General features: G+C 36.6%; 1 protein-coding gene across 3 annotated transcripts in view; it reads left to right on the forward strand.

Moving 5' to 3' along the window:
- Positions 1-13862, forward strand: part of LOC150078391 (transmembrane protein 230) — a 150941-nt gene that overhangs the window by 118425 nt on the left and 18654 nt on the right. For 2 of the 3 annotated variants that reach the window (XM_090384848.1, XM_090384847.1), the window contains exon 4: positions 9809-10365. In XM_090384848.1, coding sequence (XP_090240974.1) covers positions 9809-9946 — 138 coding nt within the window. In that variant the 3' untranslated portion in view covers positions 9947-10365. Of the gene's footprint in view, positions 1-9808; positions 10366-13862 lie in introns of those variants that run through there. The other variant, XM_090384849.1, reaches the window with a different exon arrangement.

Consider the following 13862-nt stretch of genomic DNA (forward strand, 5'->3'; position numbering starts at 1 on the left):
ATAATATCCCATCAAATTTGTCAGACAAGACTTTCCCTTAAAAAACCCATGCTGTGTCTGAATTATTGCTGCAGTCTTGTCTAAATGATCCTGCAATGCATCTTTAACCAGTCACGAGTCTTCTCTGTCACGAGTCTCATCTAGTGAGTATGAGCTTGGCACACCCAGGGTCCTAAGCTGGATATCATCATTCTTCTCTTTTTTTGGTGATTTTCTCTCTCTCTCTCTCTCTCTCTCACACACACACACACAAACACACAGGGTACTCAATTTTTTTGGCTGGTGCAGCATAAGCCTCAGGCTTCCTTGCACCATATGGCTAATAATAATAATAAATAACTTATTAAGATTAGAAATAGGAGGTGACTGAATCCTGAGCCATGAGGGAGCCTATTTGTTACACTGGTCCATCCTAAAGACTAACCAATTATGACAAACATTTCCTTCTTTTAGCAGTCTGCAATCCAGTGTTAGAACCTTAACAGTAACTAAATCTTCCCAATAAAGAATCTTGCACTGCTTCTATTGGAATGAGCAACAGCTTGGAAAGCAAGTTAGTGGGGATTTCAAGGACTAGTGGGAGTAATCATGAAACAAGTAAATACATGGGCTGTGTTAGGGTGAGTAAGAACGGGTGCATGTATACTTGCATGTACACCAATGATAGGAGTATAGTAAATAAATTTGAAGTGCTGGTCAAGACATCAAAGGTGGATATTATCAGAGACGTGGTGTCACACAGATATGAAGAATTGAAATTTGGGGAGTACAATATGTACAGAAAGGATAGGCAAATTAGGAAGGGAGGAGGGGTTATGCTATTAGTTAAAAAAACATATCAAATCTAAGGCAGTGCATCCAGTTGACATTGGTGAACAGAGCAATGTTGAGTCAGTTTGGTGTGAAATAAGCACTGGGAAAGCAAAATCGAGGGTAGTAGTGTGTTATAGGCCTAATGATGCTGAGTACAACGAACAACTGTACAAAGAAATAGTTGGCCTGTAAATCACAATGTCTTGTAATGGGGATTTTAACTTCCCAAATATTGACTGAAACTTGTCAGTTGATCACTTGCACACTAGCAAGACTTTTGTAGATTTACTGGACGATTGTTTTCTACAGCAGCACGTTCGAGAGGCAAGCAGAGGGAGTAATACTCTTGATCTGATTATCAGCAGTGATTATTCATGCATTGAGATTAAGCAGATAAAGGAACTACTAGGTGACAGTGATCACAGTTTACTAATGTGGGATTAAAGATATTACTACCATCAGGGGTAAAGGGAAGGGTTTTTGCTTCTGTAAAGATGACTACAGTGGTCTCGGACATTTTTTAAATTCTATACAATGGGACGTATGATGTTACCAATAGCTAATTCGAGATGGGAAGCATTCGAGGAATTAATCTTGGAAGCTATACTAGGCTTTTCATACCAACTAAGAAATACTGTTTAAGGTTTACACCTAAATGGGTGTCAGATGAACTAATGAGACTCGTGGCAGAGAAGAAAAATGCATGGGATGCATATAAATTATCAGGAGACACAGAAGTCTGTGGTTGATATTAGCTAGTCTGTAATCAGTCACGAAGGAGGTTAGTTAAGAAAAGGCAGATTATGAGAAATCTTTGGCAAAGGATGCAGAGAAAAACAGCAAAGAATTAATACTTATATAAACTCTAGAAGGAAGGGGATGAATCAGATTGGGCCACCTGATATTGGTGATCCTACTCAGGTAGCTGACAAATTGAATGAGTATTTTGCATCTACATTCACACATGAGGAATTCTGTAAGGAACATGAGGACAGAAGCTTATTAAACCCTAACAGGGAGCTAAATGATTTTGTAATAATTGAGAGCAAAGTGGAGAAGAAATTGTTGAAGTTAAACATAAGAAAGGCACCTGGGATGGATGGGATCTACCCAGTTATATTAAAGGAGTCAGCAAAGGAAGTAAGCTAACCCTTAGTCGTAACTATGAGAGCATCCTTGGAATCGGGAAGCCCCCACGGACTGGAGATCTGCAAATGTATTTCCAATTCACAAAGGAGGATCAAAGCGTGACAGGATTATTTACAGGCCTGTTAGGTTAACTTCTGTTAAGAGAAAAATAATAGTCACTGGTTAAAGGAGCATTGCAGGATCATCTAGTCAAGACTGCAATAATAATTCAGACAAAGCTGGCGTTTGTTAAGGGGAAGTCGTGTGTGACCAATTTGAGTGGATACTGTGATGTGTTCACAAAGGAACTGGATCAGAAAAATAATTTTTATATCATATACTTGGATTTTAGGAAAGCTTTTAATACTGTTGCATCTGGATGACTACTGTACAAATTGGAGCAGTATGGCAATAGGGGCAAATTGCTACAATGGATAAAAGGGTGGTTCAGTGGAAGAAGACAGAGTGGTAATCAATGGATGTTGCTCTTTGTGGAGTTCCCCAGGTTTCGTGTTTGGGCCCATTTTTGTTTTGTATATTTATCAATGATATTGATGAAGGTATATCAGGCTTAAAGTTGAAGTTTGCAGAAGATACAAAGCTTGGCAGAGCTGTTAGAGTAATGACAGTATGCTACTTGCAACAGGATCTAGAAAAGTTGGACAGATGGACTGAGAAGTGGCAACTGAAGTTTAACACTGACAAATGCATGCAAAGTACTGCATATTGGTAGCAGTAACCCCCAGAGAAATGTATCAGCTGTGTGGTACTACACTCAGGGTAGTGGAGAACGAAAAATACCTGGTGGGGGGGGTAATTGTGCTGTCAGATACAAAGTTTTTTTTCTGAGCAGTGCATGCAGGACAGACTGCCAGAGCTGTTCATGGGGTCTTGTCAATGATATACAGGAATTTTGCTAGCAGGGATAGGAGGTAATTATCCCTTTGTAAAAGGCAATGGTCAGGCCACACCTTGAGTACTGTGTACTGGTCTGGAAGACTGATTTTAGGAAGGATGTAGAGCTGTTAGACTGAGTACAGAAAAGGGCAACAAGGCTGGTGAATGGAACAAAGGGGTGCTCTAATGAAGAAAGGCTTAATTTCTGCAAATCGCAGCTTCTAGAGACTAGGCACCTGTGAGGCGATCTGATTGAGGTCTATAAGGCCTTGAATGGGTTGAGCAGGCCAATTTTGATGGGATACTTCCACTTGCTCAGATTACGGACCTGAGATATCATAAACTCAAATTGAGGAAAGAAAGTTGTAGAATAGCATTAGTAGAGGCATATAATGCAAGAAATCAAGCTTATGCAGCATCGGCAAAAAAAAAAAAAAAAAAAAACTTCACCCCTCAGTTCGTTTGAAATACCTGTCCAGCTGAGCCTTAAATTTATTTAGGCTATCAACTTCCACAACAAGAGATGGAAGTCTGTTGCACCAATCAACTACCTGCTGGCTAAAGGCAAACTTCCGTGCATCTATCAACAACAACAAGTTGATATCTTCAACAACAAATGATGGAAGTCGGTTGGTGGAACCGACTTCCATCACTTGTTGTTGAAGTTGATAGCCTAAACAAATTTAAGGCTCAACTGGACAGGTATTTCGAGCGAACGGAGGGGCGAAATGGGAGTGGTGTTTTTTTTTTTTTTTTTGGCTGATGCTGAATAAGCTTGCTTTCTTGCATCATATGCCTCTACTAATGCTAATGCTGTCTTTCCTCAATTTGAATTTATGCTCTCTCAGGTGATTATTCTGAGCGAGAGGCAGAATCCCATCAGCATTGAGCATGCTCAAACCATTTAAGGCTTTATACCTTGAATACCTCTATCAGATCATCTCGGTGGTGCCTAGTCTCCAGACACTGTAATTTACAAAACTTAAGCCTTTCTTCGTAAGAGCAACCCTTTGTTCCATTCACTAATCTTGTTGCCCTTCTCTGTACTCGTTCCAACAGCTCTACATCCTTCTTGAAATGAGGCCTCCAGACCTGTATACAGTACTCAAGGTGTGGCCTGATCATTGCCTTATACAAGGGAATAATCACCTCCTTATCCCTGCTAGGAAAATTCCTGTATATCATTGATAAGACACCATGAGCTACTCTTGCAGCCCATCTGCACTGCTCAGAGACCTTCATATCTGCCTACACAATTACGCTCAGATCCTTTTCATTCTCTACCACTGTCAGTGTAGTACGACAGAGATGATATGTTACTCTGGGATTACTGCTTCCTATACGTAGTACTTTACATTCGTCAATGTTAAACTTCATTTGCCACCTCTCAGCCCATCTACTCAACCTTTCCAGATCCTGTTGCAGAATCATAGCGTCAGTAGTGTCCTTAACATCCCTGATAACCTTTGTATCGTCTGCAAACTTGGACATTAAGCTTGATATTCCATCATCAATATTATTTATAAATGCAGAAAACAATAATGGACCCAACACTGAACCCTGAGGGACTCCACTAATAACATTAGTCCACGATGAGCAGTGTCCATTGATTACCACTCTCTGTCTTCTCCCCCTCAACCACCCCTTTATCCATAGCAGCAATTTTCCTCCAATGCCACACTGCTCCAATTTGTGCAGCAGTCTTCCATGTGCAACAGTATCAAAAGCCTTTCTAAGATCAAAGTTATTCCCTGCATCCAGTTCTTTTGTGACTGCATCATAGTATCCAATCAAATTGGTCAGGCAATATTGTGTCTGAGCTCTAACTGAAGTCTTGTCTAGATGATCCTGCAGTTCTTCTTTAACCAGTGCCTCCATTAATTTTCCTGGAACAGAAGTTAAACTCACAGGTCTATAATTACTTGTGTCAGCCTTTGATCCTCCTTTGTGAATTGAAGTCACATTTGCACATCTCCAGTCTATGGGTACCTCCCCTGAGTCCAAGGAAGCTCTCATAATTATGGCTAAGGGTTTGCTTACTTCCTTTGCTGCCTCCTTTAATATAACTGGATAGATCCCATCCACCCCCATGTGCCTTTCTTGTGTTTATCTTCAACAGTTTCTTCTCCACTTTACTCTCAGTTATTACAAGATTATCTAGCTTACTGCCAGAGTTGAATACACCTCTGGCATTCCCCTCGCTGAATAACTCCTCATTTATGAATGCCGATGCAAATATTCATTTAGTTTGTTAGCTACTTGAGCAGGATCATCAACATTTGAACTATCGATATCAAGTGGACCAATCTGATTTATCCCCTTCCTTCTAGAGTTTACAAAACAGCAAAGAGTTCTTTACATAAGTAAAGAACTCTTTGCTGTTTTTCTTTGCATCCCTTGCCAAAGATTTATCGTAATCTGCCTTCGCCTGCCTAACCTCCTTTGTAACTTGGTTACAGATCAACTTATATCTATCATAGACTTCTGTGTCACATGTTAATTTATATGTATTCCATGCATTTTTCTTCTCTGCCATATGTCTCATTAGTTCATCTGACATCCATTTAGGCCTAAACCTCGAACAATATTTCTTAGTTGGTATGTAAAGCCTAGTAGCTTCCAAGATAAGTTCTTTGAATGCTTCGCATTTTGAATTTGCCGTTGGTAACATCATCAGTTGGTCCCACTGTATAGAATTTAAATACTCTCTCAGACCATCGTAGTCGCCTGTATGAGAGCAATAACCCTTCCCTGTACTCCTGATGTTAGTTACCTCTTTGAGTAAATTCCACTTCAGCACACTGTGATCTTAGTGCCACTTAGTGGTTCCTCTATCTGCAGATTCTTAATGCATGAAGAATCACTACTGGTAATCAAATCAAAAGTATTACTCCCTCTATTTGCCTCCAGAAAATGCTGCTGTAGAAAACAATCATCCAATAAATCCACAAAAGCCTTGCTATTATGTGAGTGACCAACCCACAAATTCCAGTCAATATCTGGGAAATTAAAATCCCGCATTATAAGACTATCTGATTTACTGGCCCACTCTATTTCCCTGTACAGTTTCTTATTATACTCATCAGAGTCATTAGGCCTATATCACTCTTCTACTCTCAATTTTGATCTTCCAATGCTTATGTCACACCAAACTGACTCGACACTGCACTGTCCAGCGATGTTGACTGGCTTGACTTCCTTGGATTTTGTGTGTTTCTTAACTAATAGCATAACCCCTCCTTCCTTCCTATACTTTCTGTAGACGTATTCCCCAAATTCCAGTTCTGCATTCCTTATATCTGTGTGACACCACATCTCTGATATCCCAACAATATCCACCTTTGATGCTTTGAGCAGTACCTCAAATTCATCAAATTTATTTACCAAACTCCTAGCATTGGTGTACACGCAAGTATACATGCACCTGTTCTTTTTCTTAGCTACCGTAACACAACCCATGTGTTTACTTGTACCGCAATGATTCCCAGCAGTCTCTGAAATATCCTGCATCTTGTTTTCAAGGCTTCTTCTCATTCCAATAGAAGCAGTACAAGAATCACTTTCACCTCTGCCAGTGGCTACTGTTAATCTATTAGTCCTTGTATCCCCCCAAGCTAGCAGTTTTCCGACCCACCTAACACTGCCCCGATAGCATCAGCAAATATTCTTGCATCCTTTCTATTTAAGTGTATCCCATCCCTGTAGAAGCAGTCCCTTCTGTTAACAAGTACAGACCAGGCTGAAAAAAATTCTACCCCTTGAGCCTTGCACAATCTTTCCAGGGCCGAATTGATCGACAAGGCTCTCATCATATACTCCATCCTATCGTGTCTGGGCAGAATTGCAGACACTTTCAAATTCGACCCTAATTCATGGCTTTTTTTCAACAGTGACCTGTACCTGTTAAGTAATTCTGCCGGTCTCCTACTCTTAATATCATTTGTGCCAACGTGTACAACTATATCACCTTTTGTGCCCTTAAAAGATTATATCCGCTCTACAACGTCATCAACCTTTGCACCTGGCAGACATACCCTGGTCCTGTTCCACCTATCCTTTTTACAAAGCATGTTCCCCGTTTCCCTGACAATAGAGTCACCAACAACTACTAGTTCCTGTGGGAAAATAGATGTGCCGAAATTTGATAGAAAGTAGAATAGATGTGCAGAAGTTGATAGCTTAAATAAATTCAAGGAATAACTGGACAAACTTTTGAAGTAAATTGATGGGTGAAATGGAAAGGGTTTTTTTTTTTTTTTTGGTGATGCTGTATCAGCTTGCTTTCTTGTTGTTGTGTCAAAGTCAAAATTGTTATTGCATCCAACTGTTTAATGATTGCTTCATAGTTATCTACTAAACAGATAGGCATGATACTCCTGAATCACATCCTGAAACACAGACTCCATGAATTCTGATCTGTAGGAATCACATGATATATATATATATATATATATATATATAAGTAGATGTAGAGGATAGTACTGAATCGAAAGTCAAAATAGGAACACGGTTAATATTTATAAAGTACAGAGTTTTAATCTTTTCAAAATTCCACAAAGAAACTCACTTTGCAAAATCCACCGCCCTGCCATTGAAACTCGCTACCTGTAGCCCACTTGTATTCTAAAATTTGCTGCTATAGGCCCAGACACCTTCTACAAACTCACCTGCACATCTCAGAAGTTCCAAGAACTCACTTAGGAAAATGTTAATGTCTAAATTACCCTACTGTAAAAACAATTTCTTTAAAGGAATTTTACTCATTGAATTGAGTAAAAGTGCATGTGTGATCTTTAAGCTTGCTGCTTGACTTATTTTGCTAATACATACATACAGTCCCACATTAATTGAGCTGATATAAAGGTCAGCTTTGAATTTATATACATTACTCTTAGAATTAACTATAAAGTGAAATTAAATTTTCTGTTTTGACATTAACATGCAGGTTAGGGATGGAGGTATCATTCCAATTAGGGCAAAAGCCTCAGGGTTTGTATGTAGCCATCTGCAAACAAGGTTTGTTATCAATGTATCAATCTCATATTGTGGAGGCACACCTTTGCCTTGAGTTGCTCCAGTGGAATAGTATATTACAATGAAGACCTGATAGTGATGAACAATATCCCCACTATGTGAGATGCTAGATGGCACATAAATTTCAGAATCAAATAAATATTAAAGGAAAAAGTGCCATAACTACAAGCTGCCGTAGCTTTTGTCCTAAATATTTATTTGATTTTGTATTTTATTGATTTTTATAACCCTGTTACATCCCTGAAAGCTGCTTAAACACTTTTCCCTGTGACCTGTTACTGCTGATAATATTTCAATGTCTCTTTCTGTGCATAAAATAAATAAATGTTTGTATGCAAGTACTCTCAGGTGCCTCTGTAGCCAAGTGGTCATGAGCGGGAGTGCAGTAGCACATGCTCTTTGAGTAGACCGGGGTTCAAGCCCCTGACTGCTGAATACGGTCGATCTGCCAACCCGCACTGGACCAGTGTGGCAGATTATGGTCCATTTTCCCTCAGCATGAATTGTTGAGGAGGCTTCCATCCTGCAGTGGGTTGATAATGGCTGCACTTTACCTTTACCTTTTTTACTCTCAGGAAGGGGCAGTGCAATTTTAGCCCATACCATTAATCTGTGCATTCTCTCGTGACTCCCTATGCTAATTGGGATGATCCCTCCATCCCAATTAGCATCTGAACCATTAAGGCCTCCTCAAGAACATTAGCAAAAATGTCCAATTCCCCCTTCCCCCCTCCCCCAAAAAAGAGAAAGAAATTTTTGCAGAATCCATCGAAGTCTCTTGAGTTAATCAACAAGGTCTTCATCATATAATCCCTCTTATCATGTCTAGATAGAATTGCAGATACAAAAGCATTATGCCTTATCTTTTGATATTTTTCCAACATTACTTAATATTTTGTGACTTTCACAAATTTATTTATCCTCTATGTCATTAGTTGCCACATGAATATGCTATTAATATCCCTAAAACTGATAGCTGGTTTGTTACATCATTAATTTTTGCACCCAGCAGACATGCCCTGATTCTTTAACACGTATGTACAATTTCCCTTACAGTTGAATTTCTCACTAACTTCTGAGAAACCAGAAAGATTCATTCCCAGGGATGGACTTGGGAGAGTGTCTCCCATTATAGTATGAGATTGGGGTGTGCTGTAGACCAGGAGTAATCTTATTTTTGCTCTCCCATTGCTTTTCCAGCTCTCACCTGTTGGTGAAAGTTTTAACTGCAATGTGCATGCAGTTAAAAGTATAACATCTTTTCTCCTCTTCCATGTTTGTCTTTCCTGTACACATGTATTTACCATATTCAAATTGTGCATCCAATATATTCAGAATGATGCCATGTTTCTGATATTCCTAATTAGTTGACCAATACTTCAAATTCATTAGATTAAGTATATTCCCACTGGTATAGAGACATGTTTTAGTGTTCTTTGCAAACGTAATACACCCCAGTAGTTACGTATGATATGTATTCCCCTGGAATTTTCCTAGATATTTGGGCATTTCTCCCATTTTATTTTCCCTGGTTCCATAGTCTTAAGAGCCAGTTGTACTTCTTGGAGTCATTGTGTTATAAGTCTTAAGTTCCAAGAGAGGATGAGGAAGTTTTCCTACTTTTTAAACATATCGTTGCTTCTAGAATTTCCCCTTACCTTACTCTTCAATTTATTTCTTTTTGTAACATGTATATATTCTCATTTTTCAATCTAACAGAAATGTAGAGATGTAGGTTGATGTGAAATTTTCATCAATAAGTTGTTATTCGTGATGTCAGATACTGATAATCGACTAATATGCTTGTTTTAAGAATAAATAATCATTGGCTTAGATAGATAGTGACAACACATATAGGCTTTATATAATCATGGTTTTACTACAATGAATGTTTTTATAATATTCATTAAACTTATTTTATCTCTTCTCTTTACAGTATATTGAAGGTTCCTGGCCATTACTCATACTTGGTCTTCTAATGTTTATTCCTGGATTTTATCATGTTCGTATTGCTTATTATGCCTTCCGTAAATATCCTGGATATTCCTTTGATGACATTCCAGATTTTGATTAATTTCATTGACCTGTAAAATTGAAATTAAAATTTTAGAGAATAAGTAACTGCTTTGTTTTTAGTTGTTTAGCTACATTTGAATAAGTTACTGAATTCACAAAGAAAAATGTGTAAGGCAATCATTATTGTAGAAAAAAATCATACAGTTATGATTTTGAAAGTAAATTATTAAATTTTATTTTATTGTGAAATTTTCTCTAATGTGGACCAAGTGATTTTACATTGATATTTCTTTTCTGTAATAGTTGCCTATAATGAATAACTGTCGTGTTAAATGCTGATAGCTGCTTTATGCCAGGTAACAAACACCCACATAAGAGAGAGAGAGAGAGCGAGCGAGCACGTGATTCCATTTTATATTATAAACAGAATTCAACAAAAATAGTTATTTAATAAACTCAATTCAGTAAATCTGTGTAATATGGACCCTGTAGTGTGTTGTTTCAGTGGCATGCTGTTTTGCTTAAAGATATCAATTTTTTTTTTTATTTTTAAAAAAGCAATATATTTTATAAACACATCTTTAAAAGAGAACTAATTAAATGAGTGCCCTGTTTTAATAGATTTATGATTATTGTTATTTTTTTAATTAATAAAAGAAATTTACATAATTGAAATGTACATAATAGAAATTTTGGTTTTGTAAGTATTCATAATTCACAAGTTTAAAAAGTATTAAATACACATTCCAGGTCTGTTTGTGAAATTTATTATTTATAAAACTTTGTGCAGACTGCGTTTTATAAAACTCATCACTATTGGATGTGGAAGATGTGTTATGACACCAATCCATTTAATTATTATTTGAAACACTATTTTCAACACTCATTAAGTGTGCATCTGCTTTGCTATACTAATTAAAATTTTTGTCAGTTGTATAGGATTCAAGCAATTATCAAAATAAAACTTTTTTAATCTGGTTTAAAATGCTGATGATGATTGAATAAAATGTTTAATGGCTAAACTTACTACATTCTCATCACTGTTAACCAAAGTTAGTTAATCTGTAGTAGGCTGCTCCTTACTTGGGAGTAGCCTCACAAGGGCAAATACAAAAATTATTAGCTCAAGGAGAATATTTTTGGATGTCTGAACTGTATTAATAGACTAAAGATCTATTATAATTTTTATGAAGCTTGGATCTTCTTGTTTCATATGTTCTGCATTGTAATGCAATTTATATAACTATAAAAATTATTAAATAACTATAAAAATCAATATATAATAATATTGATTCAAATGGAGTTTATTTGCTTTCATTTTTTTTGATTACCCTGTCTTTAAACATAGAGATGCAGTAACCTTCTTTTAGTTTCTGTGACTCTTGTTCATTTCTCTAGCCAATATTTTTTATATTATTTCAATTAATGTTTATTCTATTTTTGATATTCATTTTTCTTTTCTTTTTTTTTTTTTGTTTGTCCTGTGCAATGCTTATTACATGAGCAAGTTCATTTGTAAAAATGACAATTTTTTTTATTTCATCGTTTTTGTTGGTGTCATATTTGATTTTTAACCCATATTAGTGGTCATGCAGGAGTCTATTTGCACCCATCTTTTTATGGTGTGGGTATTTATATATATATATATAAATTTTTTTTTTTGTCAGTATAAACACCATAAAACTAAAATATATTCATAATGGCAACAGTTATTCCTCTAAAAATAATTTTATGAATTTCATAAGCGGTTTCATGGACTGATTTTCACATCCGACAGTAACTCCTAATGTAGATATGAATTGATATTTTCATTGAAATATTTCTTTTCTGGTGAAATAGAATAAAGATACTTCAAGGTTAACATCAAAAACATCAATGAAGGATAAACAATATTCAAAAATTAGCCTTTTTTTGGCCTATAAATGTGTTACTTAATGTGACAGTGTAAGAGGACAGTTTAACTGAAACTCATGAAAAGTCATTTTGGCTTTAAAAAATTTAATCCTGTGATACAGAACATTATAAATATTATTAGATGAATTTATTAGCCAGAAGCTCATTTAGGGCTAGCAGAGCATACATTGAAATTTAACATATGTTCATAAATAAAAATACAAAAACTGGTATTACATTGACAAAACAATTATACATTGGTTTATAAGACAACAACCATTGGAAATCTGATTAGACAAAAATAAGCAGTATGCCATTAAACTTTAAAATTTTTCACCTTTAAAAATATCAATCAAGTATAAAGTGAATTGTTCATATAGTCATGACCATAAAATTGACAGTCATTAGGAACAAAAAAAAAAAAAGTCACATGGGTTCACTTAACATATCATTAGTAATGTTCGTTTCCATAAGAAAGGAGGAAAGGCACTGTGTTCGTGAATTGGTTTGCTCAAATGATTCATAAGGTCTCATGTTGAATCTATTGGAATGCAGTAAGGACTCTAATGCAGATGGAATAGGCAAGCAAGTGTAAATGTCTTATGGGGATTTCAGTTTGTTCCTTACTAATTAGAGAAAGTGGAAGGGGACACTCACTGTAAGGGATAAAAATAATAAATAAACTAGATGATTAATATTTGCATTAGCATGTCAGAGAAAATACTAAGACTATTTGAATAAATACTAGGTAAGAATATTTTAGATCTTATAATTACCTGCAAACCTACAGGTCATTATAGGACTCACAAGTACAAGAATGATTGGCAGGAAGTGATCACACAGCCCTTAGAAAGATGAAGAAAACATGTTGCAGTTGTTAAAAGTAAAGGCATTGGGTTTAATTTTAAAAGAGGATTAGGACATTTTAAGGTGTTACATGGCCTCAACTGCACAGATAGCAGAGGGAGGATTAATACATTAGAATTATGGAATTACATTTAAAGCAGTAGTCACAGAAGTGTTTAAAAGACCTCATTTAAAAATTAGAAAAGTAAATGAAGCAGAAAATTATCATTGCTTCCCTTTTCACACTGTGATCATCTTTTTTTTTCAATTTTTATAGAAGGTCATTGTGGGGGGAGATGTATCTGCTATCCTAACAAGGTTGTCTAGGTAACTATATTCACAATATTCTGAATATATAGTGAATATCTTCACCTTGTTTAAAAATTGAAAAAGAGATGATTAGACAGTGTGAAAATTATCAGTTTCCCTTTTCTTGCTGTTGTCAACAATCTTTCAAGTATAGGGAATTTATTCTCCTATTGTTTAAAAATCAGAAAAGTGATATCAGACATTGCATAAAGGGAAGTAATGATAATTTCCATTCATTCACTTCAATTTTAAAACAAGGGCATAGGGAGGATATATCTCCTATTCCTACAAAGTTGCCTGGGTAACATATTCACTGTATTCAGAGTTTTCCTAATATATATGGGATACCTGGTTCCTGGGCAGTGCAGTGGTGTCACCCCTCTCGCTAGTGGACAAACTCACCACTTGGTAGGTATATAGGTACGTTGCATCACTGCATTCACGTAGACGGTAATTCAGTATCAGTATGGATAAACATTATGAGTTAACAGACTTTGAAAGAGGGATGATAGTGGGTGCTCGATGCATGGGTCACTCTATCGTGGAAGTGGTACAGAAATTGCACTATCCCCATTTGACAACATCAAGAGTGTCAGGAATACACTATTTCCAGAATAACATCTCATCGTGGGCGGAGAAATGTGGTGAATGAACATGGATGTCGACGTCTGTATCACATTGTTTCAGCCAACCAGAGAGCAACAGTGGCACAAATCACTGCTGACTTCAACGAGGGAAGTGCTAGAAATGTCTCCACCAAGACCATCAGGTGATCATTAGCGGCAATAGATTATGGGAGGTGCCGACCCCCCAGAGTACCATTGCTAGCACCATGACACAGGACTCTGTGGCTCAGCTGGGCAAAAGAACATCGACTGAACCTTGGATGATTGGAGAGGAGCCTCCAAGTCCTGTTTACAGTTATT

This window comes from Mastigoproctus giganteus, chromosome 11, assembly GCF_048544385.1.
Source record: "Mastigoproctus giganteus isolate SK-2022 chromosome 11, ASM4854438v1, whole genome shotgun sequence".
Taxonomy (NCBI): Eukaryota; Metazoa; Arthropoda; class Arachnida; order Uropygi; family Thelyphonidae; genus Mastigoproctus; species Mastigoproctus giganteus.